The sequence below is a fragment of the Bombina bombina genome, chromosome 4 (assembly GCF_027579735.1).
Source record: "Bombina bombina isolate aBomBom1 chromosome 4, aBomBom1.pri, whole genome shotgun sequence".
NCBI classification, from domain to species: Eukaryota; Metazoa; Chordata; class Amphibia; order Anura; family Bombinatoridae; genus Bombina; species Bombina bombina.
The window spans coordinates 409,472,785-409,489,164 of record NC_069502.1 but is presented as its reverse complement, the minus strand read 5'-3'; the positions used below and the strand labels follow the sequence as shown (position 1 = coordinate 409,489,164).

Here is a 16,380-nt window from a genome sequence, read left to right as displayed (position 1 = left end):
GATCTTTGAAAGCACAACTATCTTCTATGGGTATAGTGGTGCGTTTGTTTAGAGTAGAAACCGCCCCCTCGACCTTGGGGACTGTCTGCCATAAGTCCTTTCTGGGGTCGACCATAGGAAACAATTTCTTAAATATGGGGGGAGGGACGAAAGGTATACCGGGCCTTTCTCATTCTTTATTTACAATGTCCGCCACCCGCTTGGGTATAGGAAAAGCTTCGGGGGGCCCCGGGACCTCTAGGAACTTGTCCATTTTACATAATTTCTCTGGAATGACCAAATTCTCACAATCATCCAGAGTAGATAACACCTCCTTAAGCAGAGCGCGGAGATGTTCCAATTTAAATTTAAATGTAATCACATCAGGTTCAGCTTGTTGAGAAATTTTCCCTGAATCTGAAATTTCTCCCTCAGACAAAACCTCCCTGGCCCCCTCAGACTGGTGTAGGGGCACTTCAGAACCAATATCATCAGCGTCCTCATGCTCTTCAGTATTTTCTAAAACAGAGCAGTCGCGCTTTCGCTGATAAGTGGGCATTTTGGCTAAAATGTTTTTGATAGAATTATCCATTACAGCCGTTAATTGTTGCATAGTAAGGAGTATTGGCGCACTAGATGTACTAGGGGCCTCCTGTGTGGGCAAGACTGGTGTAGACGAAGGAGGGGATGATGCAGTACCATGCTTACTCCCCTCACTTGAGGAATCATCTTGGGCATCATTTTCTCTAAATTTTGTGTCACATAAATCACATCTATTTAAATGAGAAGGAACCTTGGCTTCCCCACATACAGAACACAGTCTATCTGGTAGTTCAGACAGTTAAACAGGCATAAACTTGATAACAAAGTACAAAAAACGTTTTAAAATAAAACCGTTACTGTCACTTTAAATTTTAAACTGAACACACTTTATTACTGCAAATGTGAAAAAGTATGAAGGAATTGTTCAAAATTCACCAAAATTTCACCACAGTGTCTTAAAGCCTTAAAAATATTGCACACCAAATTTTGAAGCTTTAACCCTTAAAATAACGGAACCGGAGCCGTTTTTCTATTTAACCCCTTTACAGTCCCTGGTATCTGCTTTGCTGAGACCCAACCAAGCCCAAAGGGGAATACGATACCAAATGACGCCTTCAGAAAGTCTTTTCTATGTATCAGAGCTCCTCACACATGCATCTGCATGTCATGCTTCCCAAAAACAAGTGCGCAATAGAGGCGCGAAAATGAGACTCTGCCTATGATTAGGGAAAGCCCCTAGAGAATAAGGTGTCCAATACAGTGCCTGCCGGTTATTTTACATAATTCCCAAGATTAAAATAATTCCTCAAGGCTATGGAGTATAAAATATGCTTATATATAAATCGTTTTAGCCCAGAAAATGTCTACAGTCTTAAAAGCCCTTGTGAAGCCCTTTTTTTCTTTATGTAATAAAAATGGCTTACCGGATCCCATAGGGAAAATGACAGCTTCCAGCATTACATCGTCTTGTTAGAAATGTGTCATACCTCAAGCAGCAAAAGTCTGCTCACTGTTTCCCCCAACTGAAGTTAATTCCTCTCAACAGTCCTGTGTGGAAACAGCCATCGATTTTAGTAACGGTTGCTAAAATCATTTTCCTCTTACAAACAGAAATCTTCATCTCTTTTCTGTTTCAGAGTAAATAGTACATACCAGCACTATTTTAAAATAACAAACTCTTGATTGAATAATAAAAACTACAGTTAAACACCAAAAAACTCTAAGCCATCTCCGTGGAGATGTTGCCTGTACAACGGCAAAGAGAATGACTGGGGAAGGCGGAGCCTAGGAGGGATCATGTGACCAGCTTTGCTGGGCTCTTTGCCATTTCCTGTTGGGGAAGAGAATATCCCACAAGTAAGGATGACGCCGTGGACCGGACACACCTATGTTGGAGAAATATATTTTAATAAACCTTTTGTATTTTTCCTTTGGTTTACGTCATATCTTAGGGTAACTAGCATGTGTATGCCACAAGCAGAATGGTGTTTAGATGCACTTGATATTGTAGACTTGTAGTGGCTTTATTTAGTAGTGAAATCTCCTGCTTACTTACAAGCCGTCTTTTCTTTACTGTGGTAAAATCAAACCCAGCTAGCCATGCCATGGATTACCTTGTTTTATGAGCTACATAACATCATTAAGTGGACTACATACAAATGTGCATATTACTATCTTGCAGTATTAATAGAAGTTACTTTATAACCAACCTCTTGTTCCTCTGGCACCTTGTGACCATCTTTTGTTGTCACCTCATCATCATCATCATCATGAGTCAGAAGCTCACAGGTGTCTGTGGTGCCCATGGCTTCTACTACAAATCCCATCTGACGAACCAGTTTATTTTTCATCATACAAGACAAAAATGTGAGCTGCATATGCGAATGTTAAGCAAAAATACTTCAAGATACCTCAACTACTAGGTATCAATAAACCATATAATTTCAGCCCTATATTATTAGGCCTAGGGCCACATTAATTGGTTAATTTTCAAAGGCACTGAAAAAGTTCTGGGGTTTTTTTTTACATAAAAGTCAAAATTAAACTTCAATGTTTCAGAAAGAGTGAACAAGAAAAAAAATCCAATTTACTTTACCTCTTTTTCTTGACATCATTGATTAAAATGTAGCTCCTTTCCATAAAAGTACACTAAGGCCAAATTTTGCTCCCTTGTCAGAATTTGCTACCTCTCAGCACGCATGCTCAGTATTACTTAATCACACTCCTCATATGTTAAAAGGAAATGTGTGGAATGCGATGATGTCATCAGCAGCATGCACAGTGAGAGGTAGCAAACTGACAAAGAAATTGTTCTGTCGGATTTTGCTGCGGCCAGTATATGCGCGCATGCGCGGGTGATGATATCTCAGCTTATTACATGAAAAGTGTACAAGTGACATTTATAATACACAAAACGGTTATATTCACCAAACTTATAGACCCTAAAGAAGAAGGGACACGTGTGGTCCTGAAACGTTACAATAAAAGTTACATTTGCTGATGTAAGTCCAAAGAGTGCTTTTAAGTCTGTGGGAGTATTTAAATATTTTACAGCACCCTGTCAGGTGACTTTCTCTCAAGGTGAGAGTGAACACGGGGAAGGAAATATATAGATGGATATATGCAGGACACGCTTCTGTTCCCAAAGCGGAAGATAACATTTACATAACACATTTCAGATACATTGGCGAGGTGTGGCTGTGTATGTGGAAAATAGCACGATCATTTTGTGTATTATAAATGTCACTAGTACATTTTGTGAAAAACGGTCAAATGCATTCAGATAAGAGGTGGCCTTCAAGGGCTTAGAAATTAGCATATGAGTCTACCTAGGTTTAGCTTTCAACTAAGAATACCAAGAGAACAAAGCAAATTTGATGCTAAAAGTAAAATGGAAAGTTGTTTTAAATGCCCTACCTGAATAATGAAAGTTTATTTTAACTAGACTGTCCCTTTAAGTACACTCTTGAAAACAAAATTTATGCTTAACTGATGAAGTTCTTTCTTTCCAGATATGGAGAGTCCACAACATCATTCAATTACTAGTGGGAATATTGCTCCTGGCCAGCAGGAGGAGGCAAAGAGCACCACAGCAAAGCTGTTAAATGTCACTCCCCTACCCATAATTCCCAGTCATTCGACCAAATGGAAAAAGGAATAACAAAGGTGTAGAGGTGCCTGAGATTTAGACAAAAATAACGGTCTAAAAGGAATATCAGGAAAGAAAGAAATTTATCAGGTAAGCATACATTTTGTTTTCTTTCCTAAGATATGGAGAGTCCACGACGTCATTCAATTACTAGTGGGAATCAATACCCAAGCCAGAGAACACAGAATGAAAAGGGAGGGAGAACAAGACAGGCAGACTTAAACAGAAGGCACCACTGCTTGAAGAACCTTTCTCCCAAAAGAAGCCTCAGCTGAGGCAAAAGTATCGAATTTGGAAAATTTGGAAAAAGTATGCAGAAAAGACCAATTGGCAGCCTTGCAAATCTGTTCCACAGAAGCTTCATTTTTGAAAGCTCAAGAAGAGGAGACAGCCCTAGTGAAATGAGCCGTAATTCTCTCAGGAGGCTGCTGACCAGCAGTCTCATAAGCAAGACGAATCATACTTCTACACCAGAAGGAAAGAGAAGTAACAGTAGCCTTCTGACCCTTGCGTTTTCTAGAAAAACAAACAAACAGGGCAGAAGACTGACGAAAATCCTTAGCCGCGTGTAAATAGAATTTTAGAGCACGCACAACATCCAAGTTGTGCAACAGACACCCCTTATGAGAAGGATTAGGACAGAGAGAAGGAACAACAATTTCCTGATTAATATTTTTAACCGAAACCACTTCAGGGAGAAAACCCAATTTAGTATGAAGAACCACCTTATCCACATGAAAGATAAGGTAAGGCGAATCACACTGCAAAGCTGAGAGTTATAAAACTCTCCGAGCAGAAGAGATAGCAACAAGAAACAAAACCTTCCAAGATAATAACTTAATATCTATGGAATGCATAGGATCAAACGAAACCTGCTGCAAAACTTTAAGAACAAGATTAAGGCTCCAAGGAGGAGTAACAGGTTTAAATACAGGCCTGATTCTGACCAAGGCCTGACAAAAAGATTGAACATCTGGCACATCCGCCAGGCGCTTATGTAGCAAAATAGATAAAGCAGAAATCTGACCCTTCAGAGAACTGACTGACAACCCTTTCTCTAGACCTTCCTGGAGAAAAGACAAAATTCTAGGAATCCTGACCCTACTCCAAGAGTAGCCCATCAATTCACACCAATAAAATGTGTTTACACCATACCTTATAGTACATTTTACAAGTTATAGGCTTGCGAGCCTGCAGCATGGTCCCAATGACCAACTCAGAAAACGCACGCTTAGCAAGAACTAAGCGTTCAATCTCCAAGCAGTCAGCTTCAGAGAAACAAGATTTTTAATGATGGAAAGGACCCTGAATTTAGAAGGTCCTTCCTCAGAGGTAACCTCCAATGTGGCAGAGATGACATCTTCACCAGGTCTGCATACCAGATCCTGCGAGGCCATGCAGGAGCTATAAGAATTACAGACACTCTCTCCTGTTTGATGACTCGTGGAAGTAGCACAAACGGAGGAAACAGAAATACTAGACCGAAAACCCAAGGAGCCGCCAGAGCATCTATCAGAGCAGCCTGCGGATCTCTTGACCTTGAACCGTACCTTAGAAGTTTGGTGTTCTGCTGAGACACCATCAGATCCAACTCCGGCACCCCCCCATTTGAGGGTCAACCTGGAGAACACCTCAGGATGGAGAGCCCACTCCCCGGGATGAAAATTCTGTCTGCTCAAGAAATCCACTTCCCAGTTGTCCACTCCTGGATGTGGATGGCAGATAGACAACAATTGTGAACTTCTGCGCACTGAATAATCCATGCCACCTCCTTCATGGCTAAAGAACTCCGGGTTCCTCCCTGGTGGTTGATGTAAGCCACTGAGGTGATGTTGTCTGACTGGAATCTGATAAACTGGGCTAAGGACAACTGAGGCCAAGCAATCAGAGCATTGAAAATTGCTCTCAACTCCAAGATGTTTATGGGAAGAGCAGACTCCTGAGTCCAAAGTCCCTGTGCCTTTAACAAGTCCCAGACTGCTCCCCAGCCTAGCAGGCTGGCGTCCGTGGTCACAATCTTCCAAGAATGTCTCTGGAAGCATGTGTCCAGAGACAGATGCTCCTGAGAAAACCACCACGGAAGAGAGTCTCTTGTTGACTGATCCAGATCTATCCTCTGAGACAGAGCCGCATGATCTCCGTTCCATTGTCTGAGCATGCATAATTGCAGAGCTCTCAAATGGAATCAAGCAAAGGGAATGATGTCCATGGAAGCGACCATCAGACCAATTACCTCCATACATTGAGCCACTGATGGCCGAACAGAAGACTGAAGAGAGAGGCAAGAAGAGAGAATTTTGGATTTTCTGACCTAAGTCAGAAAAATCATCATAGATGGGGAATCTATAATGGTCCCTAAGAAAACCACCCTTGTAGCTGGAACAAGGGAACTCTTTTCCAGATTCACTTTTCATTTGTGGGAATGTAGAAAAGACAACTAGATCTCTGTGTGAGTTTGCTTGTTGAAAAGATGGTGCCTAAACCAAAATGTTGTCCAAGTAGGGCGCCACTGCAATTCCCTGAGACCTGACTACTGCCAAAAGAGCCCCCAAAACCTTTGAGAAAATTTTGGGAGCTGTGGCAAGGCTAAACGGAAGAGCCACAAACTGAAAATGTTTGTCCAGAAAGGTAAAGCTCAGGAACTTGTGATGATCCCTGTGGATAGGAACATGAAGATACGCATCCTTTAGGTCTATGGTCATCATGAACTGACCCTCTTGGACCAAAGGAAGAATGGAATGAATGGTTTCCATTTTGAAGGATGGCACCCTGAGAAACTTTAGGTCTAAAATGGGTCGAAAAGAAACTCTTTTTTTTGGGAACCACAAACAAATTTGAATAAAATCCTAGACCCTGTTCCCTTATAGGAACTGGAACAATCACTCCCAAGGACGAAAGGTCCTGAACGCAGTTCAAGAATGCCTCTCTTTTTACCCGATTTACAGATAATCTTAAAAAGGTGGAACCTGCCTTTGGGAAGAAGAGATTTGAATTCTATTTTGTACCCCTGAGATACTATGTCCACAGCCCAAGGATCTGGGACATTTCTTATCCAGGCTTGATAAAACAGAGAAAGTCTGCCCCCCACTTGATCCGATCCCGGACCGGGGACAGAGCCTTCATGCTGACTTAGAATCAGATGCGGGCTTCTTTGACTGCTTCCCCTTATTCCAATACTGATTGGGTTTCCAAGAAGACTTGGACTGTTCCTGCTTGAGAGAGGAAGAGGAAGACTTTTGACATCTGAAATTACGAAAGGAACGAAAATTACTTTGATGTCCTTTAGACCTATTCTTTTTGTCTTGTGGTAGAAAAGACCCTTTTCCACCTGTAATCTCAGAAATTATTTCTGCCAGACTAGGTCCAAACAAGGTTTTACCCTTGTAAGGAAGCGCCAGAAGCTTGGAGGTTACATCAGCTGACCAAGATTTTAACCACAAAGCCCCGCGGGATAGGACAGTAAAGCCAGACATCTTGGCTCCCAGTTTAATACCTTGCATGTTAGCATCAGAAATAAAGGAATTGGCTAATTTAAGAGCCTTAACCCTATCTTGGATTTCCTCCAATGGAGTCTCCTCTAAAATAGATTCAGACAAAGCATCGCACCAATAAGATGCAGCACTAGCTACTGTGTCAATACAAACTGTAGGTTGCCATTGAAGACCCTGATGAACATACATCTTCTTCAAATAAGCCTCCAGCTTCTTGTCCATGGGATACTTAAAAGAACAGCTATCCTCTATAGGGATCGTAGTTCTCTTAGCCAGAGTAGAAATAGCCCCTTCTACTTTAGGCACCGTGTGCCAAGAGTCCTTAATGGAGTCGGCAACAGGAAACATCTTTTTAAAAACAGGAAATGGGGAAAAAGGAATCCCTGACTTCTCCCATTCCTGTGAAATAATCTCCGTTACACAGTATGGAACAGGAAACTCTTCCACAGAGGAAGGAACATCATAGTATCTAATAAGTTTACTAGATTTTTTAGGGTAGACAAAGACAGATGAATCTGAGTCGTCCAAAGTAGCCAATACCTCCTTTAACAATACCCAAAGGTGTGCAAGCTTAAATCTGAAATTAACTTCTTCAGAATCAGGCAAAGGATTTACACTGTCTAAATCTGAGATTTCACCACCTCAGAGGTCGCCGAGGAAACCGACCCACCAGACTTATGAGGGAGGACAACCTGCGTATCAGCAGCAGAAACAGATACCTTACTATCTAAATGTTTCGTTTTCTTCTTGCGTTTTCTCAATACAGGAAAAGCAGATAATGCAGCAGGCAAATATACTCCTCCAGGAGGTTGAGAGGAACTGCAGGGCACTGCATGTGATGCCATAGTGGCTTGGGACGTTTGAGGAGAAAGCTGTGGCTTAGTCTCAACAGCATCATCCTGAGAGACTTTATTGGGCTCAGAGGATAACAATTTATCTTTACATTTAGCTAAACAAGCATCACAGAATTACATAGGCAAAACAATCTGTTTCTCCAGACACAAACATTTATCACAAGGGAGGGAAATCTTGATCCACCTCCATAATATATAAAAAGACAAAATAAGTTAAATCAAATAATGTCACTTTAAATAATCCCCCCAATCTGTGTCCTCAGAACGCTATACAAAAAATATAAAATACGTATAAGTAGGCTCTATACCTCAGCTACAACTGAGGCGCCCTACCAGACCTCCAGCCGTAAAACAAGCAGCGAAATAAGACACAGGATTCACCTACTGAACCCAACAATCCAGCTTCAACAGGAGATGTCGGCAGGAAGACGCCGCTTCACTTACTGAATGCGGAAGAGCGGTTCACATGACCTCGATCAGAGACAGCGCAGCAAACGAGAAAAGTGCGCGCTTCTGATCCAGTTATACTAAAAGCGTCATAGAACACGCCCCTATCTAGTGAAAGGCGGTTAAAAACAGTTACAAAAACCCCCCCGCAAAAAGCCGTTGCAGCTGTAAGCCCAGAATGGCACACTGAAAGTTTAAAAATTCACAACAAACATTCCTACATTGAACCCTATAAAGAAAAATCTTATGTGACCTAGGAACAAACATACCCCCCCCCCCATATAAGAGCCACAAAAAATAAAAAAGGTTAATATTTATTCACCATGCCTATAAATATCCCAAATCAGTGATATAAAAAGTCCCAAACATAAAATACAGACAAAGTCCTTAGAAGTGAAAGTCTTCAATCCCTAGAAGACAAAAGCACTTACCTGCAATCCAACTGTCAGGCAGGACAACAGCTCACAAGGTATGAAAGGACAGAGACCTGTAGAAAAAGAATGAACAGAGTTAACCTACTCTGGCTTTCTATACCATGGGCAGAAAATATGTTAGGAAAAGAGAGCAAGGCCCACCTCCCAAGTTCCTAACTGCTAAAAAAGCCACCACTACTCTACTGCAGAGATTGAGGTGGACTACAGCTATACCCAAAAATCTTGCTTGTAACAAAAAAAATCCAATTTTCTTCAGACACCAAACTTCACCTCCTCCATTGACAGAGGCAAAGAGAATGACTGGGGATTATGGGTAGGGGAGTGACATTTTTCAGCTTTGCTGTGGTGCTCTTTGCCTCCTTCTGCTGGCCAGGAGCAATATTCCCACTAGTAATTGAATGACGTTGTGGACTCTCCATATCTTAGAAAAGAAATAGCTATAGCTTTTATTAGAAGCATTTTTGAAAATTCATGTATATTGCAAAAATGATTATATTCAAAAGTGAAATGCACCCGTGTGAATTCCAATTTTGTCTGGAATGTCACTTTAAAACAACACTGCTTTTTTAGTTAAGAGGAAGTAAAAAATATAGTACGACTGTATTTGTTTGTTGCTGCACTTAGTGCTATGGCGCGGTCGGGCCGGGCTGTGACTATACAGCTGGCCCGATGCGCTGTTTGAAAAAAAAACAGACCCGCTCAGAAGATCACAGAGAGCGGGTCTGTAAAACAGCAGGGTTTTTTTAAAATTCAAAGGGGAAATTTTGTTTTAAAACGTTTGCGCTAATATAATGATATATAATTCTGCATTATGTGCAGAATTATATAACATTAATTTTAATGTTTACTGACACTTTAATGATCCTGACAGCATATTCTAACAATACAGAATGGTGACTGTAGCTTTAACCGGATGCTAGAATATATAGATGGTAGGTGAAGGTAATGGTAATGAGACAACAAATTGAAGGTTTTAGATTAATATTTTTAAACCAGTAAGATGTGGTGCAATGATGTGCCCTTCCCATAAAACCCTACTTTCATTACAATTAAACTGTTTAAAGTGGGTATTTTCTTTTCTTATAAAATATGGCATTTTAAAAAAAGCATTCAAATTATTTAATTTTTGAAAAATGTGTATTCCTGTGCTGGAAAAAACACCATAATTTATGTAAGAACTTACCTGATAAATTCATTTCTTTCATATTGGCAAGAGTCCATGAGCTAGTGACGTATGGGATATACATTCCTACCAGGAGGGGCAAAGTTTCCCAAACCTCAAAATGGCTATAAATACACCCCCCCCACCACACCCACAATTCAGTTTAAAAAATAGCCAAGAAGTGGGGTGATAAGAAAGGAGTAAAAGCATCAACAAGGAATTGGAATAATTGTGCTTTATACAAAAATCATAACCACCACAAAAACATAATTTATGCTTACCTGATAAATGTATTTCTCTTGTGGTGTATCCAGTCCACTGATCATCCATTACTTGTGGGATATTCTCCTTCCCAACAGGAAGTTGCAAGAGGATCACCCACAGCAGAGCTGCTATATAGCTCCTCCCCTAACTGCCATATCCAGTCATTCGACCGAAACTAGCCAAGAAAGGAGAAACCATAGGGTGCAGTGGTGACTGTAGTTTAAAATTTAGACCTGCCTTAAAAGGACAGGGCGGGCCGTGGACTGGATACACCACAAGAGAAATAAATTTATCAGGTAAGCATAAATTATGTTTTCTCTTGTTAGGTGTATCCAGTCCACGGATCATCCATTACTTGTGGGATACCAATACCAAAGCTAAAGTACACGGATGAAGGGAGGGACAAGGCAGGTACTTAAACGGAAGGGACCACTGCCTGTAGAACCTTTCTCCCAAAAATAGCCTCCGAAGAAGCAAAAGTATCAAATTTGTAAAATTTTGAAAAGGTATGAAGCGAAGACCAAGTCGCCGCTTTGCAAATCTGTTCAACAGAAGCCTCATTTTTAAAGGCCCAGGAGGAAGCCACAGCTCTAGTAGAATGAGCTGTAATCCTTTCAGGGGGCTGCTGTCCAGCAGTCTCATAGGCTAAGCATATTACGCTCCGAAGCCAAAAAGAAAGAGAGGTTGCCGAAGCCTTTTGACCTCTCCTCTGTCCAGAGTAAACAACAAACAGGGAAGATGTTTGACGAAAATCTTTAGTCGCTTGTAAGTAAAACTTTAAAGCACGGACTACGTCCAAATTATGTAAAAGACGTTCCTTCTTTGAAGAAGGATTAGGACACAATGATGGAACAACAATCTCTTGATTGATATTCTTGTTGGAAACTACCTTAGGTAAAACCCAGGTTTTGTACGCAGAACTACTTTATCTGTATGGAAAATCAGATAAGGAGAATCACATTGTAAAGCTGATAACTCAGAGACTCTACGAGCCGAGGAAATAGCCATCAAAAACAGAACTTTCCAAGATAAAAGTTTGATATCAATGGAATGAAGGGGTTCAAACGGAACTCCTTGAAGAACCTTAAGAATCAAGTTTAAGCTCCATGGAGGAGCAACCGGTTTAAACACAGGCTTAATTCTAACCAAAGAATGACAAAATGCCTGGACGTCTGGAACCTCTGCCAGACGCTTGTGCAAAAGGATAGACAGAGCAGAAATCTGTCCCTTTAAAGAACTAGCTGATAATCCTTTATCCAAACCCTCTTGGAGAAAGGACAATATCCTAGGAATCCTAACCTTACTCCATGAGTAATTCTTGGATTCACACTAATGAAGATATTTGCGCCATATCTTATGGTAGATTTTCCTGGTTACAGGCTTTCGTGCCTGTATTAAGGTATCAATGACTGACTCAGAGAAGCCACGCATTGATAAAATCAAGCGTTCAATCTCCAGGCAGTCAGTCTCAGAGAAATTAGATTTGGATGATTGAAAGGACCTTGTAGTAGAAGGTCTTGTCTCAGAGGCAGAGGCCAAGGTGGAAAGGATGACATGTCCACCAGGTCTGCATACCAGGTCCTGCGTGGCCACGCAGGCGCGATCAAGATCACCGATGCTCTCTCCTGTTTGATTTTGGCAATCAGTCGAGGGAGCAGAGGAAACGGTGGAAACACATAAGCCAGGTTGAAGAACCACGGTGCTGCTAGAGCATCTATCAGCGTCGCTTCTGGGTCCCTGGACCTGGATCCGTAACAAGGAAGCTTGGCGTTCTGGCGAGACGCCATGAGATCCAATTCTGGTGTGCCCCAACGATGAACCAATTGAGCAAACACCTCCGGATGGAGTTCCCACTCCCCCAGATGAAAAGTCTGACGACTTAGAAAATCCGCCTCCCAGTTCTCTACACCTGGGATATGGATCGCTGATAGATGGCAAGAGTGAGTCTCTGCCCAGCGAATTATCTTGGAGACTTCTAACATCGCTAGGGAGCTCCTGGTCCCCCCTTGATGGTTGATGTAAGCCACAGTCGTGATGTTGTCCGACTGAAATCTGATGAACCTCAGGGTTGCTAACTGAGGCCAAGCTAGAAGAGCAATGGATATTGCTCTTAACTCCAGAATATTTATTGGGAGGAGTTTCTCCTCCTGAGTCCACGATCCCTGAGCCTTCAGGGAATTCCAGACTGCACCCCAACCTAGAAGGCTGGCATCTGTTGTTACAATTGTCCAATCTGGCCTGCGAAAGGTCATACCTTTGGACAGATGGACCTGAGATTGCCACCAGAGAAGAGAATCTCTGGTCTCTTGATCCAGATTTAGCAGAGGGGACAAATCTGTGTAATCCCCATTCCACTGACTGAGCATGCATAATTGCAGCGGTCTGAGATGTAGGCGCGCAAATGGCACTATGTCCATCGCCGCTACCATTAAGCCGATCACTTCCATGCACTGAGCCACCGAAGGGCGCGGAATGTAGTGAAGAACACGGCAGGAATTTAGAAGCTTTGATAACCTGGACTCCGTCAGGTAAATTTTCATTTCTACAGAATCTATCAGAGTTCCTAGGAAGGAAACCCTTGTGAGGGGTGATAGAGAACTCTTTCCCTTGTTCACTTTCCACCCATGCGACCTCAGAAATGCCAACACTATGTCCGTATGAGATTTGGCAAGTTGGAAGTTTGACGCCTGTATCAGGATGTCTTCTAGATAAGGGGCCACTGCTATGCCCCGTGGTCTTAGGACCGCCAGAAGAGACCCCAGAACCTTTGTAAAAATTCTTGGGGCTGTAGCTAACCCGAAGGGAAGAGCCACAAACTGGTAATGCCTGTCTAGAAAGGCAAACCTTAGGAACCGATGATGATCTTTGTGAATCGGTATGTGAAGGTAAGCATCCTTGAAATCCAATGTGGTCATGTACTGACCCTCCTGGATCATAGGTAGGATTGTCCGAATAGTTTCCATTTTAAACGATGGAACTCTGAGGAATTTGTTTAAGATCTTTAGATCCAAAATTGGTCTGAAGGTTCCCTCTTTTTTGGGAACCACAAACAGATTTGAATAAAATCCCTGTCCTTGTTCCATCTGTGGAACTGGATGGATCACTCCCATTATTAGGAGGTCTTGCACACAGCGTAAGAATGCCTCTTTCTTTATCTGGTTTACAGATAATCTCGAAAGGTGAAATCTCCCTTGTGGGGGGGAAGCTTTGAAGTCCAGAAGATATCCCTGAGATATGATCTCCAACGCCCAGGGATCCTGAACATCTCTTGCCCACGCCTGGGCTCCAGCTATGTTGAGAGCTTGCAAGAGAATGACTGGATATGGCAGTTAGGGGAGGAGCTATATAGCAGCTCTGCTGTGGATGATCCTCTTGCAACTTCCTGTTGGGAAGGAGAATATCCCACAAGTAATGGATGATCCGTGGACTGGATACACCTAACAAGAGAAAAGAGTGGGCCTCATGGACTCTTGCCAATATGAAAGAAATTAATTTATCAGGTAAGTTCTTACATAAATTCTGTTTTCTTTCATGTAATTGGCAAGAGTCCATGAGCTAGTGACGTATGGGATAGCAAATACCCAAGATGTGGAACTCCACGCAAGAGTCACTAGAGAGGGAGGGATAAAAATAAAGACAGCCAATTCCGCTGAAAAATTAATCCACAACCCAAATCAAAAGTTTAAATCTTATAATGAAAAAAACTGAAATTATAAGCAGAAGAATCAAACAAACAGCTGCCTGAAGAACTTTTCTACCAAAAACTGCTTCTGAAGAAGAGAAAAAATCAAAATGGTAAAACTTAGTAAAGGTATGCAAAGAAGACCAAGTTGCTGCTTTGCAAATCTGATCAACAGAAGCTTCATTCTTAAAAGCCCAGGAAGTAGAAACTGACCTAGTAGAATGAGCTGTAATCCTCTGAGGCGGGGATTTACCCGACTCCAAATAAGCATGATGAATCAAAAGCTTTAACCAAGAAGCCAAAGAAATGGCAGAAGCCTTCTGACCTTTCCTAGAACCAGAAAAGATAACAAATAGACTAGAAGTCTTTCTGAAATCTTTAGTAGCTTCAACATAATATTTTAAAGCTCTAACCACATCCAAAGAATGTAAAGATCTTTCCAAAGAATTCTTAGGATTAGGACACAACGAAGGGACAACAATTTCTCTACTAATGTTGATGGAATTCACAACTTTAGGTAAAAATTTAAATGAAGTCCGCAAAACCGCCTTATCCTGATGAAAAATCAGAAAAGGAGATTCACAAGAAAGAGCAGATAATTCAGAAACTCTTCTAGCTGAAGAGATGGCCAAAAGAAACAATACTTTCCAAGAAAGTAATTTAATGTCCAGAGAATGCATAGGCTCAAACGGAGGAGCCTGTAAAGCTCTCAAAACCAAATTAAGACTCCAAAGAGGAGAAATTGACTTAATGACAGGCTTGATACGAACCAAAGCCAGTACGAAACAACGAATGTCAGGAAGATTAGCAATTTTTCTGTGAAATAGAACAGAAAGAGCAGAGATTTGTCCTTTCAAGGAACTTGCAGACAAACCCTTATCCAAACCATCCTGAAGAAACTGTAAAATTCTAGGAATTCTAAAAGAATGCCAAGAGAATTTATAAGAAGAACACCATGAAATGTAAGTCTTCCAAACTCTGTAGTAAATCTTTCTAGACACAGATTTGCGAGCCTGCAACTTAGTATTAATCACTGAGTCAGAGAAACCTCTATGACTAAGCACTAAGCGTTCAATCTCCATACCTTAAAATTTAATGATTTGAGATACTGATGGAAAAATAGACCTTGAGATAGAAGGTCTGGCCTTAACGGAAGTGGCCAAGGTTGGCAACTGGACATCCGAACAAGATCCGCATACCAAAACCTGTGTGGCCATGCTGGAGCCACCAGCAGTACAAATAAACGTTCCATTATGATTTTGGAAATCACTTTTGGAAGAAGAACTAGAGGCGGAAAGATATAAGCAGGATGATAACTCCAAGGAAGTGACAACGCATCCACTGCTTCCGCCTGAGGATCCCTGGACCGATACCTGGGAAGTTTCCTGTTTAGATGAGAAGCCATCAGATCTATTTCTGGAGGCCCCCACATCTGAACAATCTGAAGAAACACATCTAGGTGAAGAGACCATTCTCTGGCGACTGAGATAATCCGCTTCCCAATTGTTTATACCTGGGATATGGACCGCAGAGATTAGACAGGAGCTGGATTCCGCCCATACAAGTATCCAAGATACTTCTTTTATAGCTTGAGGACTATGAGTCCCACCTTGATGATTGACATACGCCACGCTTGTGACATTGTCTGTCTGAAAACAAATAAACTGTTCTCTCTTAAGAAGAGGCCAGGACTGAAGAGCTCTGAAAATCGCACGGAGTTCCAAAATATTGATTGGTAATCTCGCCTCTTGAGATTTCCAAACCCCCTGCGCTGTCAGAGACCCCCAGACAGCTCCCCAACCTGAAAGACTTGCATCTGTTGTGATCACAGTCCAGGTTGGACGATGAAAAGAGGCCCCTTGAACTATACGATGGTGATCTAACCACCAAGTCAGAGATAGTCGAGTATTGGGATTTAAGGATAGTAATTGTGATATCCTTGTATAATCCCTGCACCATTGGTTCAGCATACAAAGCTGAAGAGGTATCATGTGAAAACGTGCAAAGGGGATCGCGTCCGATGCTGCAGTCATGAGACCTAAAACTTCCATGCACATAGCTACTGAAGGGAATGACTGAGACTGAAGGTTCCGACAAGCTGAAACCAATTTCAAACGTCTTTTGTCTTTTTAGAGACAAAGTCATGGATACTGAATCTATTTGGAATCCTAAAAAGGTTACCTTTGTCTGAGGAATCAAGGAACTCTTTGGTCAATTGATCCTCCAACCATGCTTTTGAAGAAACAACACTAGTTGATTCGTGTGAGATTCTGCAGAATGTAAAGACTGAGCAAGTACCAAGATATCGTCCAAATAAGGAAACACTGCAATACCCCCGCTCTCTGATTACAGAGAGTAGGGCACCAAGAACCTTTG

The 16,380-nt window shown here is 41.7% G+C and overlaps 1 protein-coding gene across 2 annotated transcripts in view; it reads right to left on the bottom strand.

Annotated features, from left to right (window-relative positions):
• The window catches only part of TMEM44 (transmembrane protein 44), a 319,479-nt gene that overhangs the window by 147,711 nt on the left and 155,388 nt on the right, over window positions 1-16,380 (bottom strand). For both annotated transcript variants that reach the window (XM_053710206.1, XM_053710207.1), the window contains exon 7: window positions 2,232-2,393. In XM_053710206.1, coding sequence (XP_053566181.1) covers window positions 2,232-2,393 — 162 coding nt within the window. The remainder of the gene's footprint in view (window positions 1-2,231; window positions 2,394-16,380) is intronic.